The 19,173-nt window shown below is 49.2% G+C and overlaps 1 protein-coding gene across 1 annotated transcript; it reads left to right on the forward strand.

Annotated features, from left to right (window-relative positions):
• Nucleotides 1-1,379: 1,379 nt before the first annotated feature.
• DRD4 (dopamine receptor D4) lies at nt 1,380-16,965 on the forward strand. Its single transcript, XM_035539834.1, has 4 exons — nt 1,380-1,628; nt 14,912-15,024; nt 15,444-15,997; nt 16,763-16,965. Exons 1-4 carry the CDS (start codon nt 1,380-1,382, stop codon nt 16,963-16,965), a joined length of 1,119 nt encoding a protein of 372 aa, XP_035395727.1.
• The last annotated feature ends 2,208 nt before the right edge of the window (nt 16,966-19,173 follow it).

Here is a 19,173-nt window from a genome sequence, read left to right on the forward strand (position 1 = left end):
TTATGAATTCTCATCCTGTGCTCCAAGATGCTCGCAGCCTCACCTGTCTTGGCAGTATCTTCAAATTTAATTAGTGGTCTCTCTGGACACTCACTCAGGTCAATTATGCAAATTCTAAACATTACCAGATTCTGCACAGACCTCGGAGTACAGTTTTCCAACCTGTTATTCACCCAATCCATAATAATTTCAGCTAGTATTCCCCCTTTCATTGCTGAAGACAATGCTATGTGAGACTGCAGCAGAGCTAAAGCTCAGATACGTGATATCTAATTATTTCCCTCCTAGCTCTAGCAAGGAACAAGTTCTATTACTCGAAGCAACAGATTACTCTTTAGTCCCTGGTTTCTTGTCCCTCCCCATTTAAAAAGAGGCAGTTTGCCATTTTCTGGATGGTTATAGTCTCCACAGTTCTTCAAATGCTCTCGGGGATCCAAGCTAACAGCATTGATTTCTCTAATTACCGTTCATACTATTGCTTTGAATCTCCTGCGGAAAATACCTTCAGGTCAGGCTGACTTGAAACAACCACCTACTCTGAAACTTGCTGTTTTTTTTTCCCTACGGTGTAGCTTCGTCAAGGTCTGACCGATCCGAGGGTGCTTTGATCTGCCACAACATTTGCAGTGCAGCGCTTGTGGGGCCAGTGCCTCCCCTGTTTCGGAGACATATAAAAGTGGTCAGCCTCATACCGAGGAAGACATTACGCTCAACATACGGACCTTGTTTTTTATTTTTTTTCTACTCTGCCTCCCATAACGTGCCGCCGCAAAGTCTTTTAAATTCATTTTCTTGCAGTTTTTCGCTCTGAAGGGCACGTTGCCTTGCTCCAGCACCGCTCCCGGAGCTTTGGAGTGGGAAGACCGGGGGAATTCACACCGACCGAGCGACGCTGTGCCGGCAAGGGGGCGGCTGATCGCAGAAGAAATCTCAGCGGTGTCACCGAAGACTTGTCCTTTTCCTCCAGCTCAAAACCCCGGGGGAGAAGGAGCCTCCCCCAGCGGACCTCCGGCCAGGCACCCCAACCACGGCAAGAGCTGGGGGGGCCTCCCCCCGACCCCGGCCTCCATCCAGCCCCCCCTCAGCCTCCCCAAGGGCTGCGGGTGCCCTGCGGGGAGGGGACACGGGCAGAGGGAGGGGGACACGGGCACAGGGAGGGGACACGGGCAGAAGGGGGGAGACAGGGACAGCCCGCCCCCTGCCGCTAAGCCTCCCGGTGGTCCGCTTGGTGCCGGGGCTGCCTCCGGGAGGCTCCTCCCCGCTCCTCGCAAAGTTTGGGGCCGGCTCTGCCGGCCTTCCCCGGCCTCGCCTCGGGGCCGGGCAGCACGCTGAGGCCGGCGGCTCCATGAGCCCGGCTGCCGGGGCAGCGCCGCGGCGCCATGGGGAACGGCAGCGCCCCGGGGAACGGCAGCGAGCCTCCGCCGCCGCCTCCGGGAGGCCACAACGTCGCCGCCCTGGTGCTGGGCATCGTCCTCATCCTCCTCATCGTCGGCGGCAACGGGCTGGTGTGCCTCAGCGTCTGCACCGAGCGGGCGCTCAAGACCACCACCAACTACTTCATCGTCAGCCTCGCCGTCGCCGACCTGCTGCTGGCCCTCCTCGTCCTGCCCCTCTTCGTGTACTCCGAGGTGAGGCCGCCCGGGGGGCCGCGGGGGTCGCGGCGAGCCCTGCGAGGGGGCTGCGGGCTGAGCGGAGGTCCTGGGGGGCGGCGAGAGAGCGGGGGTCGGGGGCTGGAGCTCCTCGGTGGGTTTGTGCCCCCCCAGCTCCCTCCGGTTTGGGGTTTGTGCCCCCCAGTTCCCTCCGGTTTGGGATGGCCACGGCCCCCCCGGGCACCCTGCCCGGTCTCCGCCGGGCTGCTTGTGTCGCTTTTGATCCCCCCCATCTCGGGGCATCGATCCCCAGCAGCCCAAATTGGTCTCCCTTTTCCAAAGAGAGATGCATAAACCACGGCGGCTTCTCGCTGGAGGCCCCGGTGGCATCGCTGCTTGGTGGCTCCCCTTGTCCTGGAAAACCCCAGTGCAAATGTCCCGGGGTGGTCAGCAGCTCTGGGGAGCCGCTGCAGCGTGCACGTCCCGTTTTGCCATCAGCAGGTGTTTGGGAAGGGACAGAGAGCTCAGCTCCTCTGCTGTGCTCCACCTGGTGCGAGGTGAACAGGGCTGGGTGAGAAGAGAGAGGAAGGAGTTTGCTGAGACAGGTTGAGTAGGGGAAGCTGCCTTTTTAGGGACATTTTTAGGGATGGGATCGCCCCACCGAAGTGGCTTTGGTGGGAGGCGTTGAGTCGGGCCTCCAGCCACCCCCGAAACCTGTCCGCCTCCTAAACTGCGGCAGCTGAGGGAAAGAAAAGCGGGAGCGAGGGGCAGGGGTGCAATTCACGTGCTCCTGAGGCTGAGTGGTTTTGCATCTCTCTCTGTAGAAAGGAGATAAATTTGTGCTGCCTGAGGATCGATGCTCTGAGATGGGGGGATCTGTTGGACCAGGCTCGCCACAGCCTGCGGCTCTCTCCCTGCAGCACCCAGAGGTGAACGGAGGACAGCACCCACAGGCCGAAGTAGCAGGTGCTGTGCCCCTGGCCTTGTGGTGGCTGGTGGAGTGGAGGACAGAGGAGTTCTTTCCCGATGTGGGGAGAGCCAGGACGCAATGAAGGTGGACAGCCCCAGCGAGCCTGAGGGTGGGTCAGTCAGACCTGACCTCGCATTTTTTTGGTTTGACATATGGTTTGTAAAGTAGTGGCTTAAATGGCACTCGGGAGTGCCAGGGGAAGTCCCCAGGAGTGAGGCAGCGTGGGGCCCCATCTGTGAAGGTTAACACAGGATCATACCAGCAGAGTTCAAGCCTTAGTGTCTACTCTCCTCTCCCACGCCAGGGCTGCTGCTCAGTGCCTGACTGGGTTGGGTCTGTATTTTCTTAAGCAAGGAAGGCGGCGGATTAGAGCTTAGGATGCTTTTAGCCTCTACCTGGTCCTAGGATTTGGCAGGACATTGTGACCTCTCTGGAGACAGAGGTCTTCTAGAGGGACAGGTTCAGCTGGGGAACCCTAGGAAGAACCACTGTCGGACAGGAGCAATAGATTCCCCTCTCTCTTTCCCCTCACTCCGAGGAGCTACACTCAGAGGAGCCCTGCCATGCTGCTTGGTTTTGGTCGTTTGCTTTTCCCTTGTCTCAGTTTTGGTGGTTAAAAAGCCTCCGTCTCTATCATCCTTAACAGCTATTTCTTGCTAATTGGAATTCTTTTCCTTTTTTTTCTCCCCCCTTGCTCTTCCTGTTGTCTCACCACGCCTCCTGTTCTTGAATCTGTGGGCAGACAGATACCAGTGTGGTTTCCTTTAGCCTGCAGGCTTGGGCATTGCTGGCATACATAAAATGCTGGTTGACATATCCTGGCATACTGCTAAAAACGCTTCCTGCTGGGCACGAGCCTTGTGGGAGCTTCCTTGGGTACCACAGACGATTTCTGGGTGCTCAGGCAGAACACGGAGCATGCAGCAGGGTCTGTGCTCCTGTAGCAGCCGCTGCCAACCAGCAATCGCACACAGAGTGGCTGCGGAAGGTGCTGAATGGGCATGGATGTGCAGCAGCCACAGCATGCTGGAGCAGGCAACGGGGCATCTCCTGTGTGTGGGGATTTGCAGCTCATTTTGTTGTGAAATATGGTAAGGAAAAGTTGGAGGAGCCATTGTGTTAGTGCCAGAGGACAAATTTTCATTTTTCTCAGAGGCCAATGTGAAAACTGTAGATCAGAATCAGATGCTCAATCTGCATGTATAAATGCAGATGTGTCACTTATCATGAAGGGTGTCACAAAGGGGGAACATCCGCTTGTTAATGAGGACAGGAAAAGTGACCCGGGCAGGCAGCACCAGGGGCACAAGGTGTAGTGATCACTGCTGCTTAAAAGTAGATTGATTTCAACTTGCACTTTGTACTACTGCATTTAGCCACTGCAAATGTTGCCTGAACAGTCCTGAAGGTTCAGTACAGCTTCCATGCCTTCTTGTGGTTTTTGTGTTTATTTTTTTAAACTACAGACACAGACACACAGACACAGATTTCTAGGTTGGAAGAGACCTCAAGATCATCGAGTCCAACCTCCGACCTAACACTAAGTACTCCACTAAACCATATCGCTAAGGGCTACATCTAAACGTCTTTTAAAGACCTCCAGGGATGGTGACTCCACCACCTCCCTGGGCAGCCTGTTCCAATGCTTAATAACCCTTTCGGTAAAGAAGTACTTCCTAACATCCAACCTAAAACTCCCCTGTCGCAACTTTCGCCCATTCCCCCTCGTCCTGTCACCAGGCACGTGGGAGAACAGACCAACCCCCACCTCACTACAGCCTCCTTTAAGGTAACTGTAGAGAGCGATAAGGTCGCCCCTGAGCCTCCTCTTCTCCAGGCTGAACAAGCCCAGCTCCCTCAGCTGCTCCTCGTAAGACTTGTTCTCCAGACCCCTCACCAGCTTGGTCGCCCTTCTCTGGACTCTCTCGAGCACCTCCATGTCCTTCCTGTAGCGAGGGGCCCAAAACTGAACACAGTACTCAAGGTGCGGCCTCACCAGAGCCGAGTACAGGGGCGCAATCACTTCCCTAGACCTGCTGGCCACACTGCTTCTTATACAGGCCAGGATGGAACCTTCCCTGAAGGTTCTCACAGAGCAAAGGTGGACTTTGACGGTGTATTGAAAAACTTGAGAACCTGATGAGAGGGGATTTTTTGCTCCTTGTTTAGCAGAAACAGACCAATAAAGTCGAACTGCTTCCTTCATTCAGCAGGAGAAGCTTGGCTGTCCTGTGCCTTTTTCTTCTGAGACACCGGGTTTTTGGAAGCATCCCTCTTAGTCAGGGCTTTAGAAGACAGGTGGAAGTTTTAAAAAAAAACACTTTAAAAACTTTTGAGGTGACATCTGACATCTCCTCAAAACAACAGATCTCCCACAAGCTTCAGCGGGGATGGGATTCCTTCCTGTGAGATGTGGATTATCTTTTGCTGGTGTTCACAGAAGCCTGAGCACAATGGGAGAAGTCTTGGCTGCTACTACTAGTCGTTAAGAAAGCTTATTGCAGCCCATTAGCAGCGTTTGTTGACACATGCACCCCTTTTGTACTTCTTAAGGAGCCAGCATAATGTCACAGCTAAACTCCTAGTCCACCCTGAGCATTCAGAGGTCTTGGATGTATGGAGCCCAGTTGTCTGCTCCCTGTGGGCGTCCCTTGTTTGTCCCTGCAGTGTTGGAGGACTGCTGAAGGCAGACGCTGGGTAAGGCAGAACCTGGTGTGTGTGGTCACAACCTTTTCTTTTCTGTACCATTTCATGACCACTGCAGTCCTGACTGGAACCAGAGCAGAGCAGAAGGGCAGGGAAATGGGGCCACCTGCTGCAAACCTCCTCCAGTCCTGTCCTCCCCTGGGCAGTTTATGAGAGAAGCACCAAAGTATCATCGTAACGGTGAGCAGGAGATATGTCTGTCACTCCTGGCCAATTGCCCTGCTGCGCTAGGCTCCCTCAGCCGTACTGGTATGTGAATATATACCATATATACCATAAAGAATAAACAGACAGCCCTTGGAGACAGGCCGGTTGTGCAGGAAGTCAGCATATCCCCCTGAACTGGGGCCGTGGGGCTCTCTCCAGGTGTGCAGGGAAGCCTCGAGTAATGCAGGCCCCATCTCCTCATAGACCAGCCTTCACTGTGTGAGATGAACATTTGCCCCTGTGTCCTGCCCCATCCTAGTATTAACTGTGTTGTTGGGAGTTCTTCAGATTGTGTTTCTTTCCTCGCTAATTTGTCCTGTCAAATTTACCTACCTTAACAGCTCAAGTTAAGGCTCAGGGCCTTAATGAGCAAGAGTGTTAAACTGATGTGATGAAGCTTGTCTTCCCTAAATTCAAACGCTGCTGTCATTTGTCAGTTTTGATCTTCCACAGCCTGATGTGACCAAGAAATACACTATGGATGGGGAAAGAAAGAAACATCAGCTTTCCACTGGCTTAAAGCATCCATTTCCAAACTGAGCAGCTCCCGAGACTCTGGATGTGAAGTGAATTCCTGCCAGGGCAGTGGTTACTGCCAGTTTCTCTCTTGCAGAAATGCACCGTCTTTAGAGGAAACCAAAAGCACTTCTGTACCCTGATCGTTCTTCGTTCCCTTTGGAGTGCTGCTTTGGATGGAGGTGGATTAGTGCTGTTCGCCATCTGCCTCTCTAGCTACTACGCAGTGGTGACAGAGCCAACGTGCAGGTATCGGTGCAGTCATGTGCCAGATCATAGCACGGGGATGCAGACGTGTCCAGCACTTTCCACTGAACTTGTTCAAACACAGACCAAAAAGATGTTCTAGCGTTTGCCAAGTGTTAATTACCACACAGAGGGCTGCCCAGATATGCAGAAGGTGTTTGTAATTCCAGCGTGCTTGGGAAACACAGCTTTTGGGTTTGTAACCATACTGACTTCAGCAGGAGTTCTGTCTCAGTAAGCAGTGTGATGGGGCAAAGTAAAAAGCCATGGGAAAGGCAGACTGATCTTCTGCTGCGTCCTTGTCTTTCTGATTGGAGTGTGAAGTCGTGCTCTCCTAGCAATCTGCTGGCAACATAGCAAAGATGATGGGAAGCAAAGGGGAAGGAGGTGGCCTGGGGTGCTCCCAGGGGTCTGTGATGATTCCCCAGGAGCAAAGCCCTGCTTCTGTGTGAAGGGAGGCCAGGAAAAGACACAGAAGTCTGCCTGGAGCAGCGACAGAACTGAGTATGGTGGTTATTGCTCCCCTGTGGCAGTGAGAACACATGAGAAAGTAGAGCTGTGCGGTGGTGTGGAGGTACTGCAGAATATTGTTAAGCTCTGAGGGGCTTTGCCCACTAGAGATCTGCAGTGTGTGGCTGTGCAGCTACAAAGACTCACCTTTGCGTTAACTGCTTTGTCTGCCCCAAAGGCTCTGTGAGGATGACAGGAACCTCGGCAGCCTTTCAGTTGTGGAGGCATTCCCAACAATTAGGGCAGGCACCAGGCTGAGCGACTTCCACTTCTGTAGCCAGCTGCAGAGCCTACCTCCTACCTGCTTCACTGCGAGTGTTCCTCTGATCAGCGCTTTCCTTAATCCATGCCGAGGGCCTAAGCCATGAAACAGGTCTGATCCAGGAAGCTGCTGGCAGGAGCCGTGTAAGGCACGGTTACGTAAACATCTTTGCCCGTAAGATCTGTGTAACTGATTACGAAAAAGAAGAAACAGTTTTAGCAGATCTGCGTGTTTACCCTGCTCCTCTACAGGTCAGGGAAGACAGATCTCCCCATCAGGCATTTGGCCTTGTAGATCTTCAGAGCAACGGAACAACCAGCGCTAATTACACCAGCTGTTTTCCTGCTGAGGATGACGCTGTTCAGCATAAAACTTTTCAGGGTGTCAGTGTAACACTGGAGTAGGAAGAGCCCTTCTGCAGCAAATTGTATTATATGTGTGCCTGTGATACCGTAAAAGTCGGTCAAAGAAGCTCTTTAAGACCCAATTTGGGGTTTCAGAAGTCAGACATTCTTTAATTGCAGCACCGGATGGACGCACAGGGGATCGCTCCACCTAGTGTGCGTGCCAAATTGTCCGGGCTACAGGGGTTATATGCAATTAGAACATAAGTATTCATTAGATTTCCGAGAAATAATTACTTCTTTCTGTAATTCGTTAAGATATGTAAAAGTTCCTGATGCATGAGCATTTGTTTCCACTGGTGGTCGTTCGGGGGTCTCTGGTGGTCATCGGTAGTCTTCCTCACTGCGTTCCCTGCTTGAACCCAGTCCTCGTGCATGCTCAGGACATCTCGTTCTTGCTTATCTTGTTGTTCCAGATTAGCCGGGCATACTAAACTAAGTCATTTACACATCCAACGATGTGCATGCCATGAGTTCCTCACCTGTTCTTTGCAGGCACATCCTCCAGGCCTAGGTTATCTTGCCGTCCTTCCCCAATCCTGTGTTACAATTCTGTATGGTCTTACAGATAAGGCTGATTCTTTAGTGAGTAAGGTAGCATTAGGCATACAAAGTTTCCAGTCTTCCATCTATCTAACTAAACATAGTAAAATATTGCAAATTTGATTATATTATTCTATCAGGGTGAAAACCTAATGTCCTTCTGACTTGGTATCACCTGTGATGCAGTGCTTCTGATGAGAGCAGACCTCTACCGTTCTCCAAATTTTCTGTGGCTCTCTGTAAATGCATGTCATCCTGTTTGCAATAGCACCTGAAATTACAGTCTTTCCTGGAATCTTACAGCTTCTGTGGAAATAGATGTTCTTCTAGCCTGAGTGATACCTGAGCCATACACTCCCTGGACGAAATAGTGGGGAGGTGATATGATATATGCCAGCAATTATGAACCAGTGCTAAGGATTTTATTTTCAGGGCCTTCATAACGGTTCAGGTGAACCAGACTTCCACCTCGTTTTTAAAGTACGTTACAACAGGTGTGAGGCCACCTTTGTCTTGTGTCCCTCTCCTCTCCTTACTCTCCCTTTGCAGGCCACATTTTGTCTTCTGGAGAATGCAGCAGCCAACCTGGCTCATAAAAAAGCCCAGAGTCAGCTTCTGGTGGGCATTCAGATTTTTTTTTTTTTTTGAATCAGATCCTGGATTTGCCCATATGCAGGGATTATTGCTCTTCTCATTGGTGCCATATCTTTCTCAGCAGGCCTGGGCTCTTAGGATTAGCACTTTCAATCTCTCCATGTTGCACACTTGAACCATGGCCTTTCTGAGCAGAGGCAGGTACTTGTTTGGAAATCCAGACAGGCATGTCCTAATTCTTGTGGGCTGCTATTTTCTGGTCTCTTATTTTGTATGCCATCACCACCAGAGGCTGAAAGATTGCTTTGTGTGCCCTGCTTCTTACGGAGCCTGTCTGCAGGGCTGGCAGGAGGCAGGTATGAAGCTCCTGTGTTGTACCATGGAAAAGCACATGGCAGGACTCAGACAAGTGCTTTTACCATAGGAAAAAAAGAGCAAAACCATTGGCCCTGCCCTGGCTCATGGAGCACTGGTGGTGTAAGAACTCATCTGGCATTAGGCTTGTGTGCAAGAAGGCAGATTTTCCCTTACAAATTGGCTGTACTTAGGAACAGGGACATCAGCGAGGAAGGCAGCCTGCAAGGGCATTTTAGTCCACCTTCTGCCATCCTATAAAATCTTTTCCATAACTTTTTATTCTTTATGAGAAGAAGTTGGAGTTTTTCCTCCTCTCTGCAAGGTGGTTGATCCAGAATTTAAGTGCCATTTGTAGTGAGACACCGGTACCTTGTAAGCGAACACAATGGCTGCATGTGAATTTCCTGGTGCTAAAGAAGCATGCAGTCTGTGCCTGGAATACCGCTTTGAAAGGGCTTCAGCTGGTGTCCAGAGAGAAGGTGATTATCACCATCCTATAAACCCTCCTTGTCTTCCACAAAGCGCTGAGTTAAGGGCAAAGCATGCCACACACATACAGTTTTCCATCTTCTCCAACGAGTGATGCCTGCAGATTTTGAGTGTGGTCATTAACGTGCCTATCCTCACCTGTTTGGGTGTGCAGAGGTTGGCTTATAAAAGATGTAGCAGGTAGGCTGCCTTGCGGGGTTATATTTGCAGCTTTGTTTTCTTTTGCTAAGGGAGACGACTTGCCTGTAGAGCATGTTTTGCTCTGCAGCTGGCTGGCTGTGTCTTCTCAGCACCTGCACTACTGATCACGTGTGTGTTTCTGGAAAAGAAAATGAGGGGCAGAGAATGGAAAAAAAGAAAGAGAAGGAAAAAAAAAAAAAGGAGAGTTGCTCTGGAGCACATAAAGGCGGCTTGAGCTGTTTATGATCCCTAAAGCCTTACACTGTGTACCTTGGTGGGCTAATCTTCTGCAACGTGCTGTAATTAGGTACCACTTAGCCACATGACCCAGCAAAGCCAGCTATGCCTCTAATCCAAAGTCACTCACCCATCAGAGAGGTTTTTAGCACATTTTGCTATTGGTTCCCAACTTTCTGAGTGCCCAGCATGAGTCTCACGGCAAAGACTGCGTCCTTGGAAGGTGCTGCAGCCTGACGGATCTTGTCCTTTGCAGAATACATTCATTCTCCGAAATCACAAACGGGTTTTGAACACTGTGGCTCTGAGTCAAATTTTCTCCCTCATAATCTGAATTGGTGAGGATCCTGGTGAACTTTTGGCAAAAATTTGAGGGTTGTGTTTCTTGATTCAGCTCCCAAATTCTGTTTGGAGTGGCTGATCTTCTAGAGAGAAGCCTGAATGAAACATGCAGGTCTGAATCCAGACCTCATCTGGAAGTTCAGGCTGCCTCTCAAGGAGATGGGTATATAAAAATAGCTAAACAGTTTCTTCAGTGTCTACTTTGGCTTTACAGCTCCACTAATCATAATCCTATGCGTGACATCACTACTGCCTGATATTAATCCTCACAGAGCTGCCTGCTCCTGTAAATGTGAACAGGGAGGACTGTGAATGTAGGGAAAGATCAACTTTGCTCAGGTCACTGTGGATGGTCAAAAAACGAGGGAAAGAAAAGCGCTGGTTGGACTAGACTTATAAAGGCTGTGCTTCTTGAAGACCTCTGAGGAAACTGCAGCCCTAATCTCTTCCTAGCGGAGCACCAGGTAGAGATGTCTGAAAAAACAGTTCAGAAACAAGTGCCACGAAGTGATACCAAAGTCCTCAAGTGCAGGAGAACTTGTTGCATTGTAGGGTTGAGGTTTTCTGTCCTGGTTCTGCAGGATGCTGACACTTTGACTTTGCAGAACTTGAGAAAGAACAAGCCACTGTTTTCCAGCTGTAGTTATTATTTTATGAAAAGGACTGACAGTGTCAGTTCCATCCCAGGTGCCCACTGAGATGTGCCTAATAATTGCCAGTTGTGATTGAGGAGGATTCTTTGCCCCTGGACCCAGTATAGGCAATTTCTGACCTGATGAGCTTGCTTTTTGCTCTTTCTCCTTGGACCAGTGGGTATTGTCGCTTTGCAAAGGCTTGTATACTCTGGGGGTTATAATGTGGTGCAAACCTTGCTGCCTCAAACAGCACAGCTCAAACTGGGAGTGATTTCACACCTGAGGGCACGGGGAGGTTGCTGCAGGAGGGGGAACCACCAGCAAAATGAACCGCTGGGTGCGGTGCCATGCAGTTTTGGGGCAGGGCACCCAGAACAAAGACAGAGACTGGAGAGCAGCCACGGGCCTGGAGTGGAACCTCGTGGACTGCCCTAAGGACTCCAGCAGCAAGCCCTGGGCGCGTGGAGCTGCTCAGGGCCACGGCCTGGGGGGCAGACAGGCCCTGGGGGGTGGCAGACAGGCCCCCAGTGTGCCCTCTGGCCTCGATCCTGGTACCCGCGGCATCTGTAAGTGCTGGGACATGACGGCTGCTTCCCCGGGTGGCTTTCTTTTGGGTTACTTAAACAAAAGCCCTTCTCTCTACTTCTGGTTTAGAACCAGATACAGTCGAGTTATTTCTGTTCTTGGCCTCACGATGATACCCCTCAGGTTGCATTTGCACCTCAGTCAGACTCCTCTCCGGGCCCCTGGTACCTCCCTGCTGGCCCCATTGCAGGCATTCTGCTTTTCTTCCTCCCAAGATGCTGAATCGCTTGCTTCGGCTCCCCACCGGTTTTTAATGGCTGCCTTTCCAAGTCAGTCGATAGTTTTCTGGTACCGAAGTGCTGATTTTGGAGCTAATCCAGGAACACGGGAGCAGGAGCCGTGTTCCTCAGCTCGCTGGCTGCCGGGGGGGGCTCTGCAGGTCACCCCCAGCAAGCTGAGATCCTTCCACGTGCACAGAGCAGCTCATCCGCATCTCTCTCTGCCTGTGTGCTGTGTCATATATACACGTATCCTGTGTATTTCATAAGCACAGGTAGTGCTTATCACATGTATATATTTTATGTGGCATATCACCTATTATGACTATATATATTCTATCATATAGACATTCTGTATTTATACTTGTTCTGTGATTGTATGATATTATGATATATTAATACACTACACAATGCATATTAATGAATTGATAAATTATATGAATAAATACACATTTTATACATAGATAAAATACACACAAGCTCCAGGGGCTTATATATATATATATATATATACACACACATATATAAAAAGATATATGTAACACATTGTATGAAGAGATAAAAATATACAGTAAATCATATATATTACATGTAGTAATATATAACCATAGTAATAGTTATTATATATATATATATAATAAGATTATATACACAGTGTATATATTGTATAATATTTTCTAAACTTACGGGGAAATTTTATATACATATTTATTTATAATCTATTTGTAATAATCTAGTAATTTTCATAATCTAATTTATATATGCATGTATTACAAATATAGCACAGATAACATCTAGACATGTATGAAATATATAACGTATAAATAAGAGTTACATATTGCATTAATATATGTAAAACATTAAAAAACCTATATATTCATCATATATAAAAATATATATTGAGTATATCATATATCTTGCCTATATTATAGCAATATATATAATATATAGTTCATATATCAGTTTAATATATGTATGCTATATATAATTTTATCTTTATATATTCTGTTTAATATATAGAAAGTATGTAAAGAATGTATGTATTCTGTATATATGAGAAATGTTTTTATGTACACATACAAATATATACAGATATAAAAATGCCCTTGGGACTTTGCAAATGGGGGAAATGCCAGGCTGTGCTCCAACACTGTATATAGTATCTCCAAGATATGCAAGCTGCTTTTAAAAGACCTGTTTGGATCCAGGATGACAAGCAGCCAGTGCTACCAACCTTTTTGTTTTCAAGCTAAAATCACACCTATTTGTACATCACGTTGAGTAGAGTAAGTGGGGGTTCTTACACCAGCTTCTCTCTGCAGAGGCACTTGGAGGATTGCAGAGTTTGCCTGGCAATCACAAATGTAGGGAAAATTCTCTGCTGCTGTAGTAGGAAGAGCTCACTGAGACTTTCTGATTTGCCTGCAAGCAAATTTGTCAGTTCCCTGTCCGTGCTGACCAAATTCAAGGGAATAATGACACACTGGCATGGAGCAGAGAAGGTTTGAGCTGACACTTTCTGTGTATTCCACTTAAAAGTGCTTTAATGCAGAAATAATTGGCTGGTTTTATACCCGGACAAGACTGGAGTGTGGCTCAAACAAACTTCTGCAAGCAGTTTTTGGTGGCCGTGCTAGCTGAAGGTGTTGCAGTCCTTCCTTCTGTCCTCGGTCTCATGCTGTGCAGTCTGTGCCACTGGCTGAGAAACAACCCGGTGAAAACCAGACAGCCTTGCCATGCCTTCAGCGAAGGTGTAAGCAGCCCCTTGGGAACACCAGAGTGCCAGCCCCTGCCCTGAAGTGCTCAGTGCTCGGCCACTCTGCGAGTGGAAGTGCCAGAATTGCTGCATGGACAGCGTTAGACCTGGAAGGATCTTTTGCTCCTGCTTTGCCATAGCAGGGATGAAACAGGGTGATGCCTAGGCAGAACAGCATCCGTCTCATAATATGATTTCTCTGAACCTCCAGAGAGGATTTTTTGCCTGGTGAATGAAATATGTGCTTTCTTCTTAAAAAGTCTGACAGCTCAGACCAGTCCTTCAGGAGATTGTGTGTGTTTCTTGCGGAGGCTATCTGGCCCACACCACTGCCTGTTCTCTGCCAGCACTACTGCTTCGTGCCCAGCTCCTTGCAGAAATAACATCCAGGCTTAAGGTATCATTATGCCAGATACAAGAGGCTCAGTTTGTCGTGCCTGATTCTTTTTTTTCCACATGATTTAGTTTGGACTCAGTGCTTGCAGACCAATTACAGCCGTCTGGTCTTCTGGCAGTGTGGGTTGACAGAGCATTATTATCCATATATATATATATATAACGTCTTGATTATATGAGTTTAATTTAGGGGAATGAGGGAGCTGTTCTTCTAAACTGCTAAATTAGGGTGGAGGGACTGTAGACTGAGCTGAGAATTAAATGATTTGAGACTCTCTTTTACTGACAGGGAAAGACAAAAAGGTACCCACCCTCTCTAGTTTACCTAAAATTATATTTTTTAATAAAAATTCTGTTTATGGCCTTGTCCTAAGGCAGGTGTCCTGGTGCAAGCAAAGGAATCGGACATTCAGTTTCTCAGCTTTGGGTGCAATACAATCTGGCAAGTATTTGGTGTCATGGGCTAAGGAAGGGTTTAATGAATCCTGATGCACTTCTGTTCTTGAGCGTTTCCTTCCATTCCCATTTTCCTTCCATTCCCATTTTCCAAGAGACAGGTTCACAGCACACTGCTGAAGAAATGGTCCTGTTCTACAAGCTGGCGGTCTTGGGAGGTTGGCTTTGTGCTTAGCATGACAGAATACAACAGTTGTGTAACACAAAAACTGCTCATGTTGTTTGCAAACAGGGCATTGGAGCAGTTTGGAAATGAAAAAAGGAAGAGGAGCTTCAGGCCCTGCAGACTGTTGGGGAGCCTCTCCCTGCTTCCTCAGTGACTTGCAGCTAACGATAGTCCTGCATGGCTGGGGAGATATTTGGGGTGGCACATTTGATGAGTCTGGGGGTTTTGAGTCTGAAGGCTGTCACTACATCTGCTATTCTGCCCAGAGTGACTTGCTTGGCAACACCGATTGCCTGTGAGCTCAATTCTCCAGCCAGGCAGAACTGCAAAGCCCTAAGGAAGCTGTGAGCCTCACGTGGGGCTAATTCTCTTGCACCACTGTTTAGCTGGAAGGGGGAGTACCATGCTGAGAGGGGTGGACTGCTCGACTTCAGGCCCTTTATTTGAGTGGAGGAAGACATGAGGCTCCCAAACCCAAAGTTGTCTCCCTGCATTTTAAAGGCAGTAGGATCTGGCACCTGCTGACCCCAGGGATCTTGTCCTTCAGTTCCAGGGAGGCGTGTGGTCCCTCAGCACTGTGCTGTGCGATGCCCTGATGACCATGGACGTGATGCTGTGCACGGCCTCCATCTTCAACCTCTGTGCTATCAGTGTGGATCGGTAAGTGCCTTCCTCCTCCTCCTCCTCCTCCTCCTGCCAGCAGAGAGGGAGCATGCCTGGCCGGAGAGCTGTGTCCCGGCACCAAACTGCTTCCACACACACACCCTCGCAAGGATCCCGTGCAGGGAGGCTGCATCTTGTTTCCCCCAGAGGAGGATGTTCTGTGCTACCATCCTGCCTCGTTGTCAGCTTTGTGTCCCATCTGTACCCTTGAGACCAAGCTAAAAGCACAGTTGTGTGACTAGGACAGAGCTGTCCCTTTGTGTGCTATTCTGAGGGGGAAGACTGGTTGTAGCCCAGGCCTTGCCTATGCAAGCACATCTCGGGGGAAGGAGCTCACTGAACAGGGAAGGACAGCAACAAGCAGCTTGGGAACCACTCGTGTTACCACTAACTCACCTGGGGCCTTCTGTTGGCAGGTTTATTGCTGTTTCAGTCCCGCTGAACTACAACCGGCGACAAATCGACTTGCGGCAGTTGATCCTCATCTCCACCACCTGGATATTCGCCTTTGCTGTGGCATCCCCAGTCATATTTGGCCTCAACAACGTTCCAAACCGGGACCCCAGCTTGTGCCAGCTGGAGGATGACAACTACATTGTGTACTCCTCCATCTGCTCCTTCTTCATCCCTTGCCCCGTCATGCTGGTGCTCTACTGCGCCATGTTCCAGGGACTCAAGCGCTGGGAAGAAGCCAGGAAGGCCAAGCTACGGGGCGGCATCTACGGGGGCAACAGAAAGCTCTATCACCCCTCGCCCTTTATCGAGAGGGAGCAGGCTGGACTGGAGCCAGACGAGTGCAACCCTTACACTCACTCTGACCACGCCCTGCCTGGGGACTATGTGATAAACAATGGGGTCCAGACTGTCTCCTACCCGCACCTCCAGTACCCACCCCCAGGACACAGTCGGAAGCGGGCCAAGATCAATGGTCGGGAGCGGAAGGCCATGCGGGTGCTGCCTGTCGTCGTCGGTGAGTTACAGTCGGCGATTGCTGGGAACGGGGTGGGTGGGAAACGTGCTGCCTTGTCCCACAGCAAGGTTCAGTCTGGCAGGGCTTGCCTGAACCTGGCGAGGTAAACACACGCCGGTTCTTTTGCGGACTCCCAGGCAGGAGCCGCATGGCCTGAGCACGGGTGTTTGTGCATGGACGGGAGCTGTCACTCCAGCCCGTGCTATTTTCATTCCTGCAGGAGGTGAGGGTAGGGTAAAAGCCACCTCCCTCTTGTTCCACTTTCCCAATGCAATGCCTTCGCTCTCCTCGCATGTGGACTCTTGTGTTCGCACTCACCCTCCCCTTGTTGCTGTGGAACAGCCTGGCTGCAGCTGCAGACCTGCTGAACCCATCTGAGGTTGTGAGAGGTAACAAGTACCCAGAGAACAGCTCCATCTCCCTTTGATCCAGGGTAGCGTCAACAAACATCACCCTTGGGAAAGAACATATGTACACTGTTTATAACTCAACCTTTTCTTCAATGTAAGCATGAATCCTGATGTCTTAAATGCTAGTTCAAAATGATACATAACTTACACTTTGCTTCACCAACATTTACGATGAGAAAGATGTCTAAAAGTTTTTGTCTTGGAGGAAGCCCAGCTCTGCACATCAGCTGCTTTTCTTTTTTTCCCCCCCTCAAAGCACTCTGAGCTGTCACCATTCTTGTTTGGCTCAGGCTGCACTTGTTAACTTAAACCCTTTTTAACATGCCACTTTCTCTCTTTAATGTCCTCTTGGCAGGTGCTTTCCTCTTCTGCTGGACGCCTTTTTTTGTGGTCCACATTACAAGGGCTCTCTGCAAGTCCTGCGCCATTCCCACTCAAGTCACCAGCACTGTCACTTGGCTGGGTTACGTCAACAGTGCTGTCAACCCCATCATTTATACTGTTTTCAACGCCGAGTTCAGGAACTTCTTCCGCAAAGTCTTGCACCTATTCTGCTGAGCCCACTGAAACTGGGAGAAGGAGCGACCAGGACTTTTTGTATAGTTCATTAAAGATCTATTTCTGCCTATGGTTTGCTGTCTTTGTTGGGGAGGAGGGAAGGAGGAGCGATGGCAGCTATAGGATGGTGGTTCCCAGCCCTCTGTGTCCCCTACAAGGAGTTACAGGTAAGTACCAATGGATACAGCTTGGATATTCTCCACTGGCAACTGCAGGTGTAGCCACATTTTTAACACTTGGTGTTTGACATAAGCAGCAAGAGACACCACAAGACAGCATGGCTGGTTCTCAGAAAAGCTCTTGCTTTGGATTTATCTGTCTGGGCTCCTCTTAGCTGTCACTAAACAAAATCACACCACCCACCACCCCCAGACATGCTCCAGGCACACAGGAGAACTTTGAAGCTTGCAGCTGCTCTGGCCTCGAGACTCAAAAGACATTCACTACCTCACCCCTGCATGGGGGACGTCCCACCAGCTGCCATCGCAAGGTGTTCCACTGAGGGCACCAGCCTGCCCTTACTGCATCGCATCTCCACGGAGGCCGTGTGATTTAAACTGTGAGGATAAGCCAGGCTCATGTCCGCAGACACAACTGCTGCGGCAGCTCTGAACTGGGCTATGAGGTAACGTGGGCAGGAGCCTGTGGGGAGGAAAAACAAAGCTAAGCTGTTTTCCTAGATGGTCACCTGCCAGATGAGGGTGTATATACCCGTGTAACCTCCTTTCCCCCTACCCCTAATAATTTTAAATACAAAGACTGGTTTGACTCATGTTGGACAAGAAGAAATTAAGGTCCTACAAAAACCGGCCTCTGCCCAATAGCGCTAACACCCACAGGGCAGAAAGGCTGGCCCTGGCTAAGAAATGCCAAAATTTGGTCAGGACCTGAAGAAATCAACTGGTCAATGTGTCATCTAGGTAAACACCGTGAGGTAGCACTTTGTGATCCCACAGCTCTAAGTGCAGCAGGGAGTTGTGCAGACAGCTCCCGTCTCCAGCGGCCTTTCCTACCACACGAGGAAGAGGAGCATCGCATCGCTCATCCCTCCCAGCAGGCAGCAGCACTGGGCTGGTGAGTCCTGACCACGACTGACAGCTCCCAGCTGCCAGCTCACCACCAGCTCACGAAACAATGTTCTTGCCTTGCTCGTCATCCTATTTTCCCCGCTTGGACATGGTGACTGTTTGCACTCAGGCTGCTGGAGCAGAACATGCAAAAGTCTGAACAGGGAGAAGAATCTTAAGTTTCCTGGAAGAGTGCATGCGGCTGCCTGGTATTAATTTTAGATTTACACATCCAAAGGCACAATGATGCTATTGCTGTTACTCACCAGGAATTATCCAGAATTTCTTACTGAGCTGAACGATACCTGCCAGGAACCATTTCCAGCCCACTGAAAACTCTTTTATCCCTTTTGGTAAACCTGAGCACAGTGACACCAAGGGTAGCCAGAGGGAGTAGGCAATGCCGCTCTCTGAGGCGCAGGAGGAAAAAAAATTATCGCACAAAACAACAATCTTCTGACTAATGATTTTTGTATAGGGTTCTTGCTTTCTAAGGGGTAATTTGTTTGCTTAGAAATAAAAGGAAGAAAGTACTGCTGGGAGGTCTTGAGATTTTCTTTTGACTAAGGATAACAATTGCTCAATGAATTTATCATCAACAAGCAAACACATTAAATTCCCACAATGATTATACTGTAAATTTTCAAGTTCCATGGTTTGCATCACTATGTTGGGGCCAGCTGCCCCAAATGCCAGGGCCCTGATGAGAAGCTCCCCAGGAGCTTTAATTCCACGAGTCATACCTACAAATTTTTCATTTAGGAATGTTACCTCACTCACTCTCTTCAGAATTGTTTTTTCCTTAATGAAACGATGCAGTAGAAACAATTCAGACAATAACCAAAGGATCGGATATACTCATCCATAAGCTATTTAATGACGATAGTGGAGAACTTTAGGTGTGTTGCTGCTACAAATTGCTCCTCAGTTACCTACACAAACAGGAGACGTAGTAAGCATGTATACATTACAGCTGTGCTCACTTCTTTAAGTTGCTCTAATTGTCTTTGAAGCAACACAGAGCTCTACTTCTCAGACCAGCAGTACTCTATAGGGGTGTTTCTCTGTGGAGAATGCAAGGTGAGCCAAAGGAGTGAAGCAACAAAAATAATCATTTCCCAACTGAAAGGTGAGTTTGACA

Source organism: Cygnus atratus, chromosome 5, assembly GCF_013377495.2.
Source record: "Cygnus atratus isolate AKBS03 ecotype Queensland, Australia chromosome 5, CAtr_DNAZoo_HiC_assembly, whole genome shotgun sequence".
Lineage (NCBI taxonomy): Eukaryota > Metazoa > Chordata > Aves > Anseriformes > Anatidae > Cygnus > Cygnus atratus.